Raw genomic sequence first — 18,282 nt, forward strand, 5'->3', positions numbered from 1 at the left:
AGATACTGAATAGCTTACACAGATGCATAAATTAGCATGTCAGTATGTTATGAGGAATTTAATGCACAATAACTGGCCCTGTGGATCTGCCAGCATTATAGCATCCATTAGCGCAATACTTGAATTTCAAGGGATTGGTGCATTTCATATATGTTAGCAATTCTTTCAAGAATCATCTAATCTATTAAGCTAGTATTGTAGATGGGTTGGTCTGCATTCGGACAACACAGTACTTAATGGTGGGTTAATAGTCAACTCCATGGTTGATTATCAAGGGGGTACTCCCCACACAACATGATTATAATCAACCATGGTGTGGGTTTAGGTCAGCGTCGAGTTGACTATTAATCAATGGTGTGTTTGATTGACACATGCCCCGCCCTCTCTCCTCCCTCAGTCCTCCCACTAGTATCCCATCAGCCATTGTGAGTTCTGCCAGCTGAACTAGAGCAGCAGCAGCCACTTTGCTCTCTCTTGCCAGGAGACTCTGTAGTAGCCAAAAATAACCAATGGTGTGCACCAAAATAGTTAACAGTGTCTGACACATGACACGATAACCAATGGTTGTTCAAACCAACTGTTCACAGCATTGGTTATTTCAGCCCAATAACTTATCGTGGTGTGAAAAAGTCCCAACAGACAACACAACCACCCATCGACTATTTAATCCACCATTTGTTATCGCGTCATCTGAACCCAGTCAGTGACTTGCCTAAGGGCAATAATGTGAGTTTAGAGGAGAGGCAAAATTTGAACTGGGACTTCCTAGTCCACAGCTTAGTGTAAGCCACTATTTACACTAACTTTCAGCATAAACTCTGCTATTCCCTAGCACATGGTGGGAGGGGGAAAAAGTTACTTCAGTATTTCATAGAATCAGACTGCCAGGAAATCGCTCTTTGAAGTCATAGAATGCTTCTACTAAAGCTTTGATAGGCTAGAGCCCAACAGATGTTTTTGGCATCAGGAGTTCTATCATCATCAACTACGAAGTTCAGTGTTAAAGGCAGATTTCTGCCTTTTTATTCAACATGTAGAGATTTACAATACTTCTGGTTGGAGAGGACAAACTTTATGAGGTGCATATCGGCAAGGATTTGCCTTTTATTCAGTCAACACAATGCAACATTTTAAGGCCTAACAACTCTCATATAGCAAAAAGGAAAGAAAGCAATAGCAGCTTGAAAACAGTCCAACAGATCAAGTTCGTCAATAATTGTTTTCAGTCACTTCACACATTGTCTTAACAAGCCTTAATAAAAAAGAAAATAACTGCCTCAATAGTAGTTCAAGTTACAAAACATATCCCAGCAGTGGTTCACTAAATTACATCCTTTATCTTTGTTACAGACCTTAGAATCTAGAACAATTAATTTGTTATATGGCAGTGATTTCAACTATTTGCTGACTCATGAAGATCTTGAATTGGGTCTCAGAAAGTGGAACAAAAGCAGGCCTTTGGAGAATAATCTGCCCGCCCCCCCATGTATGTTTAATGCCTTATAATTTTGTTGTGTTTTGTAAACGTAATGTATGTTTTAAACTTTGTAAGGCCACCTTGAGGCCCAGTATAGGGCAAAAGGCGGGATATAAATAAATATAATAATAATAACACGATGATATTTTTCTAAAGAAACCATTATGGTATAGACAAGCAGCTTCTTGCCTATACTTTTAAGTCAACGTGAATGACCACACAAAAATTGAAAGCAAGAATCGAATTCATGGACTGCCAGGTCAGCACCCAAAGATGTATAGTCATTTCCAAAGATGTACAGTCAACCCCAAAGGAAGGGAAAATGTCCCCAGTCATAAAAGGAAAGAAAACATTTCCCCTACCTCAGGCTCATCAACTACATTCCTCACTTGACGCTCCTACCGCCTTCTCTGCCATCAGACCCACCGCCCAGGAAAGTGCTGTGGAAGTATGCAAAAAAGGAGAGAAGGAGCTGGGAAGATAGATAAAAAGAGCAAGTACGGGCTGGGAGGAGGAAGAAACAGTGAGATGAAGGGGGAGGAAGAGGAAGGCAAGAAGGGGGAGAAACAGCAAGGTTGGGAGGGAGGGGGAAATAACAAGACAAAGGGGTTAGGAAAGGAGTTGTGGGGTGAAAAATAATAAAACTGGAGGCTTGGAGAAAGAGCCTGTTCAGATGTGCATGGGAGGGGGAGCAGGGGAAGCATACAGAGGGGAAAGGTAACGGAAGCATGACAAGAGGACCCTCCACACGAACAGGAACCACGCTGCTCCCTGCGGTTCTGCTACCCACCCACACTCCATGGTTAAAGCACTTACTTTCGTGCGGTTGGATTGCACATCCCACCATGTACCAAAAATGGGGGGAAATGGCTGCAGACCATAGAAAAGGTCCGCAGCCCCAAAAGCATCACTGGAAGTCCCAGTCACTCTTGCTGGCAGACTCTATGGTAGCTGCTGTTTTTTGTTTTTTTCTTCAATTAAATGGACTGAAAAAAACACAGGGATGTCACCTGAACAGGCCCAAGGAGAGCATGCACAATGTGGAAAGGTCTGTATGGGTGGAAAATGATTGGGTAGTTGCTACTAACAGCAACTCTTCCCTTTTCATCCTGCTCACTGAACTGCTGATCAGTGGCAAGTTCAGGAAGAAGGAGGAGAACCTGGGGCCCTAACATTTTTCAAGTTTTTTTTTTATTAAAAATAAATTTTGAAGGTGACAGGAAGCAGAGAGCTTCAAGAGCACAATTGGAAGTCCTTATTAGGCACACTGGCATTCTTGGGTGCCATATTGAACCCCCTGCTATATAGCATAGCAGGAGAAGATGGGGCATTCCACTTCCTAAAGTCCCCCCTCCCATGAGGACTGAACAGAACTAGGAAGCTCCTTTTTTTGGATGGTTATTTAGAGCAGGGGTAGGCAACCTGGTGCCATCCAGATGTTTTGGACTACAATTCCCATAATTTCTGACCACTTGCCATACTGATGGGAGTTGTAGCTCAAAACATCTCTGCTTTAGAGGGTGGAGATACACTGCAATATTTTGTTGCAGGTTTTATTTGGCATTACATAAGCGAAGTCCTGCTGGACCAAACAAAAGATCCATCTGGCTCAGCATCCTGCTTCCCACAGTCATCAATTAGGTACCTGCTTGTGGGCTTCCTGGAGGCAACAGCCTTCTTCTGCTAGTCAATGGCACACTGCCTCTGAACACGAAGGTTCCATATTGTCATTGTGGCTGATGGCCATTGATAGATCTTCCAGAAATTTATCTAATTCCCTTTTAAAATCAACTAAATTAGTGGCCATTATCACATACTGTAGCAATGTACTCAATATATTAGGTATGCATAATACGAAGTATTTCAATGTGTTTGTACTACCAGGCAATTTCATGAGGTAATTAAGTTCTAGAGTTATGAGAGTATTCTTTCTATGCACTTTCTCTATATACCATGCATACATTTCTATCACATCCCTGCTTACTTGACTTTTTTCAAAACAAAAAAGCCCCCAAATACTTTACCTTTCCCCATGGGGATAGTGCTACAATCTCCTGAAATTCTGGTTGCCCCTTTCCTGTTCTATGATATTCTTTCCAGGACAGGGCTATCAGAACTGTAAACTGTACATGCTTTAGAAATACTAAAAAAAATGCCTTCTAATAAGCAGAGAACCTTTTCAGTTATACTCATTTTATCATAACAGCATTCATTACATAAAGCAAATCCTTGAAGTTAAAATAAATCCTCAGTGCCCAGGCTGATCTACACTGTATCAGCAGGGAACAAAGCGATGTGTGAAAAGTAAACAACATAAGGAAGAAGAGAAAAAAATCACATCCATTATTTTCAAACCCCTAAAATAGAATTCCTTATCAAAATGACTCTTGGAATAGCAGTAGCTATGCTATAATGTACTGCCTACAACGATTTCAAGATAGCAGTAATAACTCAGAAGTAAAACCAAGCCATGCAGTTTCAGTATAGCCACAGTTTAATTCTTCTGAACAGTATGGCAAGTACCAATCCACATAATTGCAAGTGTCTCATAATGATGCATGCATACTGCTACATTCATATTTTTCACACAGCTGTAGCCTTTTGTAGCCCCAATGAGTTCTCAAGCACGCCTCAATTAAATGAAGGTTCTACCCACCCCTCAAATCATATCAGCGTTGTGAGGGTGTCTCACCTCAATAGATAGGAGTTGCTGCCTTGTCCCTGTTTGCACTCCACAGAGCAGCTGTGACAGGCTTTTAAGTGAAACTACTAACACAATATGGGTCCTACCAACAGTTTTGCCCCCTCCTACATGCCAAACAGATCAGTTGCGGAATCCAGAGATTTTGCTATTATAACTTCCATTACAGCAGATCTATGTGTAAAACTCTCTTTTCACATGCTAGTCAACATCAAGGGATGAAAGACAAGGGTGACTGGCCAGAAACAACATTCATTCTACAGTTTTGCGGTATCAGTAGCATTAGCTTTTACAATATAGTGTGAACTTACTTATCTTTATTAAAATTAAACTGCAAACTTACTTTTGTTATAGAAATAGCTTTAGAGATTTTTTAAAATCAAAATTCAATTGTGTTGTCTATGGTGTTCTTTTTTTACGGTATTTTACTCAATGTAAAAACAAAGTTCTATACACATTTTAGAACTACAAGGCACATGAAATAAGCAGATTCCAGAAAAGTAGAAATAGATAAGGTCTGTGTGCATGTACATATATAGTATAGACAAATGAAGAAAAAACACACATGGATTTCGTTTCTAAATATATCTCAACGGTTGCAAGAACAAAAAAATACAACCTCTCAGAGTAAAACGCAGAGTATAAAAAAAATCAACTTAATACTAGGATCAGAAGTCATCCCACAACACCAGATAGATGCACATTATTACGTTTACCCGCCAAAGCAGAGAGGCCAGTTAAATTTAACAACAAAAAGATGTCTGATAAAGTAACCAATTCCTGGCATTCATTCTGTGTAAGCTGATCGTTTATAAGCCGAATGTCATTCTAGTACAGGGATCCCTCCAGAACGTTGGAGTAACGCAAAAGACTGACAGCAACTAACCTGATGCGAGATGGGTGGAAAAAGACAGATGGAAAAAAGGAACCTCCTACTTCTACCTACGCTTTTCTACCTCACTTGTCGTTGTAGTAAATGGGAGCAAAGGGGGGGTAGCGCGAAGGAAGGCTACAGAAAACCTAGCGTGAGGGGTTTTACATGTTTTGAAACACTACGCACATACTCCATTCCTTAGGCGGAGGGTGGAAGAGATAAAAAGGCTCACAACTTTAGCCAAAGTACCCAAGATTGCCACCACTCCTTTCACACCCTCATTAGAGCCAGGGTAACCAATGCTTAGATGAGCTTACATCTGAGCGTATTGTCATGTGGGTCTCGGAGGGGTGAGTGGGGGGGGGAGCTGTTCTTACGGCACAGAATTCACAAGACTAAAAAGGAGACAAGACGCCTCCCTCGAAGACAGAGATGACTATGTTGGCGCACTCGTCCATTTCCATTCCCATTCCCCCTCCCCCGACCGTTTGCAACACTAAAGCTCCCTTCGCAGGAGCTGTAAGGAAATGTTATATCGCTTCCACTGCCGGGGGAGCGGGAAAAAAAGAGGGAAAAACTTTATTCGCCGCGCTTCAGACAAATGCCTCTCAGACAGACATCCGTATTAAACACGCACTCACCTTCTAGCAGCCTGGTGATAAGACTATCCACATTCAGCTCCCCGTCCGCCATTTTGTAGCCAATGGACTCAGTCCCGGGCGGGGACAGAGAGAGGGAGCTTCACCGAGGAGGAGGCAGAGGAAAAGGCGGCGGCGGCGGCGGCGGCTGGGAAAGCAACAGCTCCCTCGAAGGGCCCTCCCTCCGGCGGCTACCACTCGCCCGAGCGCGGCACCCGAAAGCGCCCAGCCCAGCGGGGGTCTCCCTCTACTTTCTCCTTTCCCGGCTCCGCTAAACAGGGAGGGGGAAAGAGACGAAACCAAAGACCGCGAATCCTCCTCCCTCTTCTTCTCTTCCTCCTCCCCACCCTCTTGCCAGCCTTAGGCCTCGCTGCGCATGCGCCCCGCGTTCTTTCCACAACCCTCCCTCCCGCGCCTCTTGCCGCTGTTGCTTTTACTTCAACAACTGCGCGGGAGTATCGGGTTCGGCTCAGAGAGGCTGGAGCGCCGACGGGGCCCCCTCCTCTCCCAGGAAGGCGTGCGCAAGCGCAACGGGCTCGAGCCTCGCTGCACTCCAAACGTTCACGTGGGCGCGCACGCGCTTCAGCCCGCCTTCCTTTCTTCTCTTTCTCCCTTGTGTATCCTGGTAACCAGGATCTGGGGCCTAGTGCTTAAATGTAGAGCCAGAGAATTTCACCCTGGCGTCTCCTGCTTTTGCGCTGGAGAGCGTACACGTTTTTTCTGTAACACCCACCCCGCTCCACAGAAGCACGCGTCGGAAAAAAGCTGGAAAGCAAAGCTCCACTTCGTTTGATTTTTCATCCACAGTTTTACAGTTGCCTTTGAACAGACAGTTATCGGGAAAGAGATGTGTGCATTCTAAGTTTATATTATGTTCTGGTTTCTTAGAGGCACTCTTCCCCGTCTGTGAAGAGTGCTTCCTTTTAGATAGAACTGGCATAAGAACATGAGAGCTGAGCTGGATCAGGCCAAGGGCAGGATTAGATCGACAGGCACTCTGTGGGCAGTGTTCAACGGTAGTCCTACGTAAACTAGACCCATTCACTTCAATGGGTCTACTCTGTAGGAGCACCATTAGATACTGCCCTGTATTTTTTTACTACAGATGAGGGGATATTACCTCAGGGGAAAGGCAGACTGCACATACTCAAAATGTCAGAGGCTGAAAAGTTGGTAACCTTATTTTAATTTAATGCTTAACTAGTAAAATGAGAAGTATTATTTTTACTGAAGCCTGCATAGATGCACTCCTCTCTATGAAACCTCTTTTATTTTCAAGACTAGCAAGATTATTAGCTGTGGTTGCTGTTTTATTCAGTGAATAGCATTCTACATATGCTCAATTACCATCTTCTCTAATACAGCAAGGAGTAGGGTGGCAGTTTTAAGGATGTATTAAAAGTACAATCTGTTAAACTATGTGTACTGAATTTTATCTGGGGGGAAATGTTCTGGTGAAATGTGTAACAAGGAACATATTTTTTTTAAGTAAGGAATCTGGCAATCCTAGTGAGCAATTTCTTTTTTAAACCCCATTATTTGTTAAATATCAAATAAATGTGCTGAATGATTAGAACAGGTGACAAGGAATTTGGAAACTGGGTTTTGATAATAGATTTGCTGTGTGACTGGCTTGGTGATATTAAACAGCTAAATTCTTTTAAGATTTCATAAAGTGAGCCTATCCTCAAGTTAAGCTGCTGGGCAAGATGTGATTGCTCTGAAGGGTGCAACTATGTGAAACTATAAGATATGTGAACAGATCAGATCTCCCAAATACAGCTGTGAGGGCTTTAGTGCTAGGGGAGTCTTTATTTGGTTTTTTAATTAACCCTTTTCCACTACACTCTTTTCCTGATCTGAATCTCTTAACTCCCCACCCTGACAAGAGATATTTTCCCTCTGGGAGGAAGAGAGCTTTTCTGCAGACATGTCTGGTTTGCTCCTATGTCGCTCAACATCTTTTTCATTTATTAAAAATAGCCACTGGGTGCATGTGATTGGATCAGGTCAGGTCATTCTGACACAAATTCCTCCTTCCACCATCTGCTCTTAGATGAAGAGGAGAAAACATGCATACTCTTCCTGTATTGGTAGAACACAATGTTACACCCATGGAAAATATTTATGCTGACGAAGTGATACCTTTGCACAGGTAAGGTGCTACCTCTCTGGTAGAACCCACTGGTAGAGCACTGCCTGGAAAAAAAGGTAAAATGTGGGTAAAGCAAAGGAGGAATCCAATGCTCGCTCTGGGTGTGTTCCTGACTCCAGAAAAAGAGGTGAAATCAATGGAGAGCCCTAATGGATTTCTCTATGGGGGATAGGACTGAACAACACTACCTAGCCAGCAAATCCTGATATCTTTATATCACCATGTGTAAGACATTGCTGTGGTACTCTGTTCTTGTCTCCATAGAACTTTATGCGCAAGTGGGAACTTGATGATGGATAGTCTAATGAAAGGGTACTTTGCACAAACAGCTAATCCTCATAACAGCTTACAAAGGAAATACTGTCAATATGTGTCCTTTCAGAATCCTTGCTTAAGGATTCCAGATACAAACACCATTGCTGCAACTAGTGCTGTAAAGACAAGGCACTCCACTTACTGCCATTTCTTCCAAACATCCTTGACTCATTTTCCCTTGCAGGATCAAAGCTAGGGCACATGAAGCAGATAAACAGAAACTGCAGAACAGACAGAAGCCTCCTATGTGCTCATTATTGTCCTAACGAGCACATGTCATGGGTTGGGCCCCTGACAATAGCCTCATTATGAGTCTAGCTTCTGACTGTTCCTGTGCTTGTGTGACAGAGGGATTACCAGATATGCTGTAGGCATAACTGTTTGTATTGCTACACTGGCTTTTGTTTCTAATGGCATTGCCAGGGCTATTGTATGAGAATAAGGACCTCCACAAAGCTATGCCATGATTTAGTAAGAATGTACAATTGCCCTGTCAGTGACATTTTTGTATATTTATCTGTAAGGGTTAGAATAATATCCAGTTTCAATGTCCCCTGATTAAAGGTGGATCTTTTTATGACCCCTACAAAGATATTGTCCAGGCACAATGTGAGATCTACTATACTTCCTGCTTGAGACATCTTTGCATTCACAGATCTTCCCGTGAATTCTTTGAGCTGTGTTTCAAACTGCAACGCACCTAAGTTCAGAACTGCTCACTCATGTTCATTGTTAAAAAAAAAAAAAAGCACTGAAAGAGCCTGTTTACACAAGTGATTTTGTACACAGGTACATGACAGCATAGAGAAGTGCTCTTGTGAATCAGAGACAACTGTTCATGCTAATTATGGAAATGACTGCTGGCTGTCTGCAGGATTTTCACCAGTCATTCTCTATGAGGTTGTGCATCCACATTAATAATTTCTTCTAAATTTTTACCAGGATTTGCATATGTGAATTGGCCTTTAGTCCTCCAAAACATATTGGTACTGGTTAGCTGTGTAATGAACAAAATTGAGTGATAAGGGAGAAATCGAGAAGAAATGAGACTGATTGAGTTACACCAGCTGGACAAGGATCAGACTGCAACTAAATCCTCTATGTCACAGTAACTCCAGTTTAAAAAGATGTAATGTTATGCCATTGTAAGGTTAAGGCTACAATCCTATGTACACTTTCCTAGGGGCAGTCCCACTGACTCAGTGGAACTTCTGAGTGAATATCCATAGGATTACAGTGTCTGTAAGTCAGTTTAAGTACTATGTTGACATAACTGTGATGGCATAAAGGGGCAGATTTGGGGTGTGACTGAGGAAGAGCAGAGTGTGGCCATATTGGTTAGAATCCAATACCTTTATTTATTTATTTATTTATTACATTTTTATACCGCCCAATAGCCGAAGCTCTCTGGGCGGTTCACAAAAATTAAAACCATCATAGAACAACCAACAAGTTAAAAACACAAATACAAAATACAATATAAAAAGCACAACCAGGATAAAACCACGCAGCAAAATTGATATAAGGTTAAAATACAGAGTTAAAACAGTATAATTTAAATTTAAGTTAAAATTAAGTGTTAAAATACTGAGTGAATAAAAAGGTCTTCAGCTGGCGACGAAAGGAGTACAGTGTAGGCGCCAGGCGGACCTCTTTGGGGAGCTCATTCAACAACCGGGGTGCCATAGCGGAGAAAGCCCTCCTCCTAGTATCCACCTACCTCACTTCCTTTGGCAGGGGCTCACGGAGAAGGACCCCTGTAGATGATCTTAAGGTCCGGGTAGGTACATATGGGAGGAGGCGTTCCTTCAAATAACCTGGCCCCAAACCGTTTAGGGCTTTAAATGTCAATACCAGCACTTTGAATTGGGCCCGGACCTGGACTGGCAGCCAATGAACTTGTAAAAGGACTGGCGTAATGTGATCTCGCCAGCCAGTCCCTGTTAGTAAACGGGCTGCCCTGTTTTGTACCAGCTGAAGTTTCTGGACCGTTTTCAAAGGCAGCCCCACGTATAACGCATTGCAGTAATCCAAACGAGAGGTTATCAGAGCATGGATAACTGTAGCTAGGCTATCACTGTCCAGATAAGGGCGCAGTTGGTATATCAACCTAAGCTGATAAAAGGTGCTCTTTGCCACTGAGTTCACCTGTGCCTCAAGTGACAGTTCTGGATCGAAGAGCACCCCCAAACTACGGACCCGATCCTTTAGGGAGAGTGCAACCCCATGCAGGACAGGGCAAACATCACCTCGCCGGACAGATGAACCACCTGCTAACAGTACCTCCGTCTTGTCTGGATTGAGTCTCAGTTTGTTAGCCCTCATCCAGTCCATTACCGTGCCCAGGCACTGGTTCAGAACAGTCACTGCCTCACCTGGGTTTGATGAAAAGGAAAGGTAGAGCTGGGTATCATCCGCATATTGATGACACCTCAGTCCACATCTCCGGATAACCTCCCCCAGCGGCTTCATGTATATGTTAAACAGCATAGGGGATAAAATAGAGCCCTGCGGAACCCCATGGCTTAGGAGCCATGGCACAGAGCAATAATCCTGCAGAACCACCTTCTGGAATCGGCCATCCAAGTAGGAGCGGAACCACTGCAACGCAGTACCTCCAACTCCCAGCTCAGACAACCTATCCAGAAGGATACCATGGTCGATGGTATCGAAGGCCGCTGAGAGGTCTAGGAGAACCAACAGGGTCGCACTCCCCCTGTCTCTCTCCCAACAGAGGTCATCCCACAGGGCGACCAAGGCAGTTTCCGTTCCAAAACCAGGCCTGAAACCCGATTGAAATGGATCTAGATAATCTATTTCATTCAAGAGTGCCTGGAGTTGTCCTGCAGCCACCCGCTCAAGCACCTTGCCCAGGAAAGGGATATTAGCCACCGGCTTGAAGTTATTAACATCTTCCGGGTCCAGATTAGGCTTCTTCAGGAGTGGTCTAATTACCGCCTCTTAAAGAGGCCGGCACCACTCCCTCTCTCAAGGAGGCATTTACAACCTCCTGGACCCAGCCGGCGATCCCCTCCTTATTTGATGTAATGAGCCACGAGGGGCAAGGGTCAAGCACACAGGTGGTCGACCGGACTTGGCCAAGCACCTTGTCCACATCCTCGGGCCTCAATAACTGAAACTCATCCAATAAAACTGAGCCGGACGGCGCTCTGAACGCCTCTACTAGTGGTGCTGCATTAAGTGTGGTGTCCAATTCATGACGAATCTGAGCGACTTTATCTTCAAAGTGCCGTGCAAACTCGTCACAGCATGCTACCGAGGGTTCAACTATCTCACGCCCTGGCCCAGAGTGTAACAGGCCACGAACCACTCGGAAAAGCTCCGCCGGACGACACTGAGAAGACGCAATGCTGGTGGAGAAGAACTGCCTCTTTGCCACCCTCACCACCACAGAGTAGGCTCGATAGTGAGCTCTAACCCGTGTTTGATCAGACCCAGCACGAGTTTTCCTCCACCTGCGTTCTAGCCGTCTCCCCTCTTGCTTCATTGCCCTCAGCTCAGGTGTATACCAAGGAGCTGACCGGGCTCTGCTCAGAGGGAGAGGACGCTTGGGCGCGATCGTGTCAACCGCCCGAGTCATCTCTGCATTCCACAGAGCGACCTGGGCTTCGACAGGAGCACCGGCCATATCAGCAGGAAGATTCCCCAGAGCCCTCTGGAATCCATCGGAGTCCATTAGCCTCCGGGGGCGGACCATTTTAATAGGCCCCACCCTTGCAGAGGAGAAAGGCCGCCAAGAGTCTAAACCTCAGTAGGAAGTGATCTGACCATGACAAGGGGGTAGATGTTAGTTCCCCCACTTTCAGATCACCATCCTCCTGTCCAGTCGAGAAAACCAGATCAAGCGTGTGTCCCTTTGCATGTGTTGGGCCGATGACATGTTGAGACAGCCCCATGGTTGTCATGGCAGCCATGAAGTCCTGAGCCGCTCCGGATACAGCAGCCTCGGCATGGAAGTTGAGATCCCCCAGAACCACCATCCTGGGGGTCCTCAACACCAGGTCCGAGACAACCTCCGTCAGCTCAGGTAGGGAGACTGTTGGGCAGCGGGGTGGACGGTACACCAGCAGAATCCCTAATCTGTCTCGAGTACCCAACACACAGTACAAACACTCCAGACCAGCACTCGACTGAACAGGAAGCCTAGAGATTGTATTCCTATAGACCACGGCAACCCCCCCTCCCCAACCCTCGAGTCTGTGCTGGTGCTGCACCGAGTACCCAGGAGGGCAGAGCTGGGTGAGAGCAACCCCCCCCCCAGTTCACCCACCCAGGTCTCAGTGATGCATACCAGGTCAGCCCCCTCATCCAAAATCAAATCATGGATGAGGGAGGTTTTATTCTGGACTGACCTGGCATTCAGCAGCAGCACCACCAGACCCGAGAGCAAGCTGATATGGCCGCCAGGAATTATCCGGTTGGGGTAGGAACCAGAAGAGGGAATAGCTGTAAGGAATCTATCCCCTCTTCTCCTCATCTGGCCTGTTCCTCCCCTAGCACCATACCTCCTCCTACCCGTGACCACAGTTATGTGGGCATCCCCGTATCCCCCAGAGCTCCCAAGGCACATATTAAAAAGTAATTAAAATGTTTTTTACAATTTGCTGCTGGTTGGCTGGTTGGAGATCTGCAGCAGGTACAGCAGTATCGTAGATCCTATGTGCGACGCAAAGTGCGCGTCGCCGAGGCGCTGCCTCTGGCAGGCTGCAGATGTACCTGGAGAAAGAGGGTGGAGCACTTGGTCAGCTGACGCCCAGCAGGTGAGGGGAGAGACTGCAGAGGCAAGCCCCAGCAGTCTCTGTTCTTCTTTCCCCCCCACCAGCCAAACACACCCCACCTTCCCAGCCTCTGGCAGGCTGCAGATGTACCTGGAGAAAGAGGGTGGAGCACTTGGTCAGCTGACGCCCAGCAGGTGAGGGGAGAGTCTGCAGAGACAAGCCCCAGCAGTCTCTGTTCTTCTTTCCCCCCCACCAGCCAAACACACCCCACCTTCCCAGCCTCTGGCAGGCTGCAGATGTACCTGGAGAAAGAGGGTGGAGCACTTGGTCAGCTGACGCCCAGCAGGTGAGGGGAGAGTCTGCAGAGACAAGCCCCAGCAGTCTCTGTTCTTCTTTCCCCCCCACCAGCCAAACACACCCCACCTTCCCAGCCTCTGGCAGGCTCCAGATGTACCTGGAGAAAGAGGGTGGAGCACTTGGTCAGCTGACGCCCAGCAGGTGAGGGGAGAGACTGCAGAGGCAAGCCCCAGCAGTCTCTGTTCTTCTTTCCCCCCCACCAGCCAAACACACCCCACCTTCCCAGCCTCTGGCAGGCTGCAGATGTACCTGGAGAAAGAGGGTGGAGCACTTGGTCAGCTGACGCCCAGCAGGTGAGGGGAGAGTCTGCAGAGACAAGCCCCAGCAGTCTCTGTTCTTCTTTCCCCCCCACCAGCCAAACACACCCCACCTTCCCAGCCTCTGGCAGGCTGCAGATGTACCTGGAGAAAGAGGGTGGAGCACTTGGTCAGCTGACGCCCAGCAGGTGAGGGGAGAGTCTGCAGAGACAAGCCCCAGCAGTCTCTGTTCTTCTTTCCCCCCCACCAGCCAAACACACCCCACCTTCCCAGCCTCTGGCAGGCTCCAGATGTACCTGGAGAAAGAGGGTGGAGCACTTGGTCAGCTGACGCCCAGCAGGTGAGGGGAGAGACTGCAGAGGCAAGCCCCAGCAGTCTCTGTTCTTCTTTCCCCCCCACCAGCCAAACACACCCCACCTTCCCAGCCTCTGGCAGGCTGCAGATGTACCTGGAGAAAGAGGGTGGAGCACTTGGTCAGCTGACGCCCAGCAGGTGAGGGGAGAGTCTGCAGAGACAAGCCCCAGCAGTCTCTGTTCTTCTTTCCCCCCCACCAGCCAAACACACCCCACCTTCCCAGCCTCTGGCAGGCTGCAGATGTACCTGGAGAAAGAGGGTGGAGCACTTGGTCAGCTGACGCCCAGCAGGTGAGGGGAGAGACTGCAGAGGCAAGCCCCAGCAGTCTCTGTTCTTCTTTCCCCCCCACCAGCCAAACACACCCCACCTTCCCAGCCTCTGGCAGGCTGCAGATGTACCTGGAGAAAGAGGGTGGAGCACTTGGTCAGCTGACGCCCAGCAGGTGAGGGGAGAGTCTGCAGAGACAAGCCCCAGCAGTCTCTGTTCTTCTTTCCCCCCCACCAGCCAAACACACCCCACCTTCCCAGCCTCTGGCAGGCTGCAGATGTACCTGGAGAAAGAGGGTGGAGCACTTGGTCAGCTGACGCCCAGCAGGTGAGGGGAGAGTCTGCAGAGACAAGCCCCAGCAGTCTCTGTTCTTCTTTCCCCCCCACCAGCCAAACACACCCCACCTTCCCAGCCTCTGGCAGGCTCCAGATGTACCTGGAGAAAGAGGGTGGAGCACTTGGTCAGCTGACGCCCAGCAGGTGAGGGGAGAGACTGCAGAGGCAAGCCCCAGCAGTCTCTGTTCTTCTTTCCCCCCCACCAGCCAAACACACCCCACCTTCCCAGCCTCTGGCAGGCTCCAGATGTACCTGGAGAAAGAGGGTGGAGCACTTGGTCAGCTGACGCCCAGCAGGTGAGGGGAGAGTCTGCAGAGGCAAGCCCCAGCAGTCTCTGTTCTTCTTTCCCCCCCACCAGCCAAACACACCCCACCTTCCCAGCCTCTGGCAGGCTGCAGATGTACCTGGAGAAAGAGGGTGGAGCACTTGGTCAGCTGACGCCCAGCAGGTGAGGGGAGAGACTGCAGAGGCAAGCCCCAGCAGTCTCTGTTCTTCTTTCCCCCCCACCAGCCAAACACACCCTACATACCTTGCCCTATCCTAGATTCCACTTTCCTCACAAGAATGAAATTATAGCAGCAAAATGGCTGTAATAGGTAAATGCACATCTATAGGAGTTAATGGAGAAGCAAGGCCAAGATTATTGCCCCCCCCCCCCAACCTGTCTGCATTAGAATCTATGGCGTCTTAGAATTGAAGAAATACGGGTATTTCACATGTTGTTGCACAAACACACCTTGTCATAGTGATCAATATTTCACTAGTTCTTAATGTTTCTCATGTAAGTGCTGCTGAATGAATTGGCCACGTAACCATAGCTTAACTTTTTTCAGCTATTTTTGCTTTTCCTCCCTCTTCCTTCTTTTCAATTCTCTCTGGATCTTGGCTTCCTAGCTCCTCCCTGAATGTTCCTTTTTGTTTCTTTTGAAAAATTCCCAACATTCTTTCTACTTCCTTTAAGTCTAGCTTCTCAATTGTCAAAGCAAAGGTTCCATGTTACTGCTTAGACCCAAACATTCCAGTTCCCCTGTTGCTTTATATACACAGCGTAGCCATTTTGGGGGGATTTAATAGAACACTGGTGCCATACTAAAAGCAGGATGCCCAAGGGTGCTTCTAGTTCAATCTCCCCTGCACATTTTACCATCTGTGTTTGTGTGTGTATGTTCAGATGATGTCTTCCATTTGTAATTGTCCTATGTTTTCTCATGGCTTGTTCTTTTCTATTTGTTACTAAAGAAAATCCACTAAAGGGGTAAAGATAGAGTAGCTTCTCAATAACTTCTTTTGATCGGTAATGCTAGGAGCTGTCCATCTGGAGGACGCTCAAGATGACCGGGCTTCTGTGCTTGTATAAATGGGTAGATGGGGAACACAGGATTCCTCACTTCTACCAGATAAGCTGTATCTCTCAAAGTTCCCTCTTCTATACAACTATTAGGCAGCACACCCTTATTTTGCTTTGCTGTCTAACTCTATGCCTACTCCTTATGTTAATCATTTGTAGGGGGTATTCATAAGGTGATTATTTTAAATAACTATCTAAAAATTCCCTATTGGAGAGGAAGGCGACCTGGTGCCCTCCAGATGTTTTGGACTACAGTTCCTACCAATGATCAAGAATGCTGGGGGGGGGGGGGGGAACTGGAGGGCACCGGGTTGGAACAGCCTGGTCTAGACCTAGGTATGGTTGGAATTTCCTGGGGCTGAGGGAGTCAGGGGAGTGCTTGCATCTGCAGTGTTGCACAGCACAAAGAACTTTGGATTAACCCTTTATGAACATCAAGTCTTTTGGTTTCTGGAAACTATTTGTGTTCTCATTATAGCCAATTGGATGGCTGTGTGAGCAGGCTTTTAGATAGTAGCTTGAACTAAACTATTTTGAGCCATGCTAAATTTTACTATTTACAGATTAGAATGTAAAGCTCAAGATATACAGCTCTTATAATAATAGGGAACACAGACCAAAAATTATACATGCAATATGTGCCTGTAAAATAAGGATGTTTGCATTTGAGCATCACCCGTCGCATGGCTACTCATGCCCTACTTCTGGATTTACTACAGGCAGCTGACTGGCACAGTGTGAAGAGAATGCTGGTCTAGGCTGACTTTGGTCTGATCCAGCATGGCTGTTCTTATGTTTTCATTTTGGCTGTGGATCCTAAACACATCTAGGTAAAAATCAGTAGGACATCTGACATGTCTAGATAAGTATGGAAGATTCACACTAAAGGAGAACAAAATACATACATATTCATAAAATACTAAAGAAAAATGGTTTTGTCCAAAACCAAATGTGAGCATCAATTAGTATGCAGGTGACAACGCCCCAAGCTTTGAAACTCAAAAATCACAGTCTTTTTATTCTTTTATAGCCCAAATTAAGATTCAGGAATTGAAATGAAACACAAAAAGAGGGGTAAGGGGTAAATGTGGATAAAGGAGATGAATCATTGGAATGATGTAGGTGACACACTATTATCTAATATTTTTTACATGAAAAATAACATGTTTTGGTTTGTAATTCTGACAGAAGTGTTACATCTCCATAAACTTTAAAATTGAAAGTACACTTTGCGGTGGAAATCAGAAGGAATTTTTTAATACCAAACATAAAAGCAACAAATTAATCAAATAATTTGACTCTTGCAGAGATGTGAGAGAATGCTAACACACTTTGGACATCAGTTTTGTGTTCCTTAACTCTGAATTTGATTATGCATTTCCATCATTTATTTTAGTTCCTCATGCAAGTGAGCATTTAAAGCATACAACACTGCGACATTCAAGGTCCCTTGAACAACCCACAATGCACTTCTGGGAATAGAAAGTTAGGCAAATAATAGGGTACACCTGGTAGAATACAGATGGTTCGAAAGTACATTATACGTGGATCTGTACCAGCTTGCCTATTGGCATACAAGAGTGTTCGCAATGATGGCAGCTTCTTGGCATAAACATGCCAGATTCCTAAGGGAATTTGTATCTGAAATAATAATTAAAATAATAATAACAATAATGATGATGATGATGATGATGTAGTACTTGAGAATAATCTATATTCTACCAGGTGCATTCCATATCTGTCCCTACAGTTAATTAATTTTGGCATTGACAAATATATTCTCATAATACCAGTTAAGAACATAGAAAGCTGCCTTAGAAGGTGTTAAACTATGAGTCCATCTAAACCAATTTTCCCAACACTCTACAGGGTTGTAGGCAGGGTTTTTTGTAGCCCTACTTGGAGAAGCCAGTGATTGAATGTGGGACCTTCTTCATGCAAAGCATATGCTCTACCACTGAGCAACAGCCCCAATAGGAAGCTGTCTTGCTCAAAGAGTCTTATCCCATGGGGCTGCACTTTCCACTTTCTCCCTACAAACATAATGTGTAGTCTCCAGGACCCCAGAGGTGCAAAAATATTGCACAATCAATATTACACTGTCACCTGTGGAAAGAGTGTAAATATCTATAATAGTGTGAGGGCCAGTAAAAGAGAAACAGGATAATGGCATATCCTGTAGCCATCTAAACATGCCATGCCCCCAGCCCCAAAATCAGGCCCAGTGGGAAGGACATACTATAGCCCCTATTTACGATGGTCATTTTCTATACTCTGGACAAGCCCCTTTGCTGGGAGAGGAAAAACTGGCAGGATTAGGCATACTTCCCTCCTTCATCTCCCACTGAAGGGTGCCGCAGTGCAATTGCACTAGAAGCCCGTTGGGATCATGCAGATAATTTAATAAGCAGGGCTATTTTTGTGCAAAAAATCATTCTGTTTGTCCTGGGATGGCAAGTAAGGAA

The 18,282-nt window shown here is 45.9% G+C and overlaps 1 protein-coding gene across 1 annotated transcript in view; it reads right to left on the bottom strand.

The window, feature by feature from the left end:
- Positions 1-5,989, bottom strand: part of PPP1CB (protein phosphatase 1 catalytic subunit beta) — a 50,462-nt gene extending 44,473 nt beyond the window's left edge. The window contains exon 1 of the mRNA XM_063124165.1: positions 5,694-5,989. Coding sequence (XP_062980235.1) covers positions 5,694-5,745 — 52 coding nt within the window. The 5' untranslated portion in view covers positions 5,746-5,989. The remainder of the gene's footprint in view (positions 1-5,693) is intronic.
- Positions 5,990-18,282: the final 12,293 nt, after the last annotated feature.

This window comes from Elgaria multicarinata, chromosome 4, assembly GCF_023053635.1.
Source record: "Elgaria multicarinata webbii isolate HBS135686 ecotype San Diego chromosome 4, rElgMul1.1.pri, whole genome shotgun sequence".
NCBI lineage: Eukaryota > Metazoa > Chordata > Lepidosauria > Squamata > Anguidae > Elgaria > Elgaria multicarinata.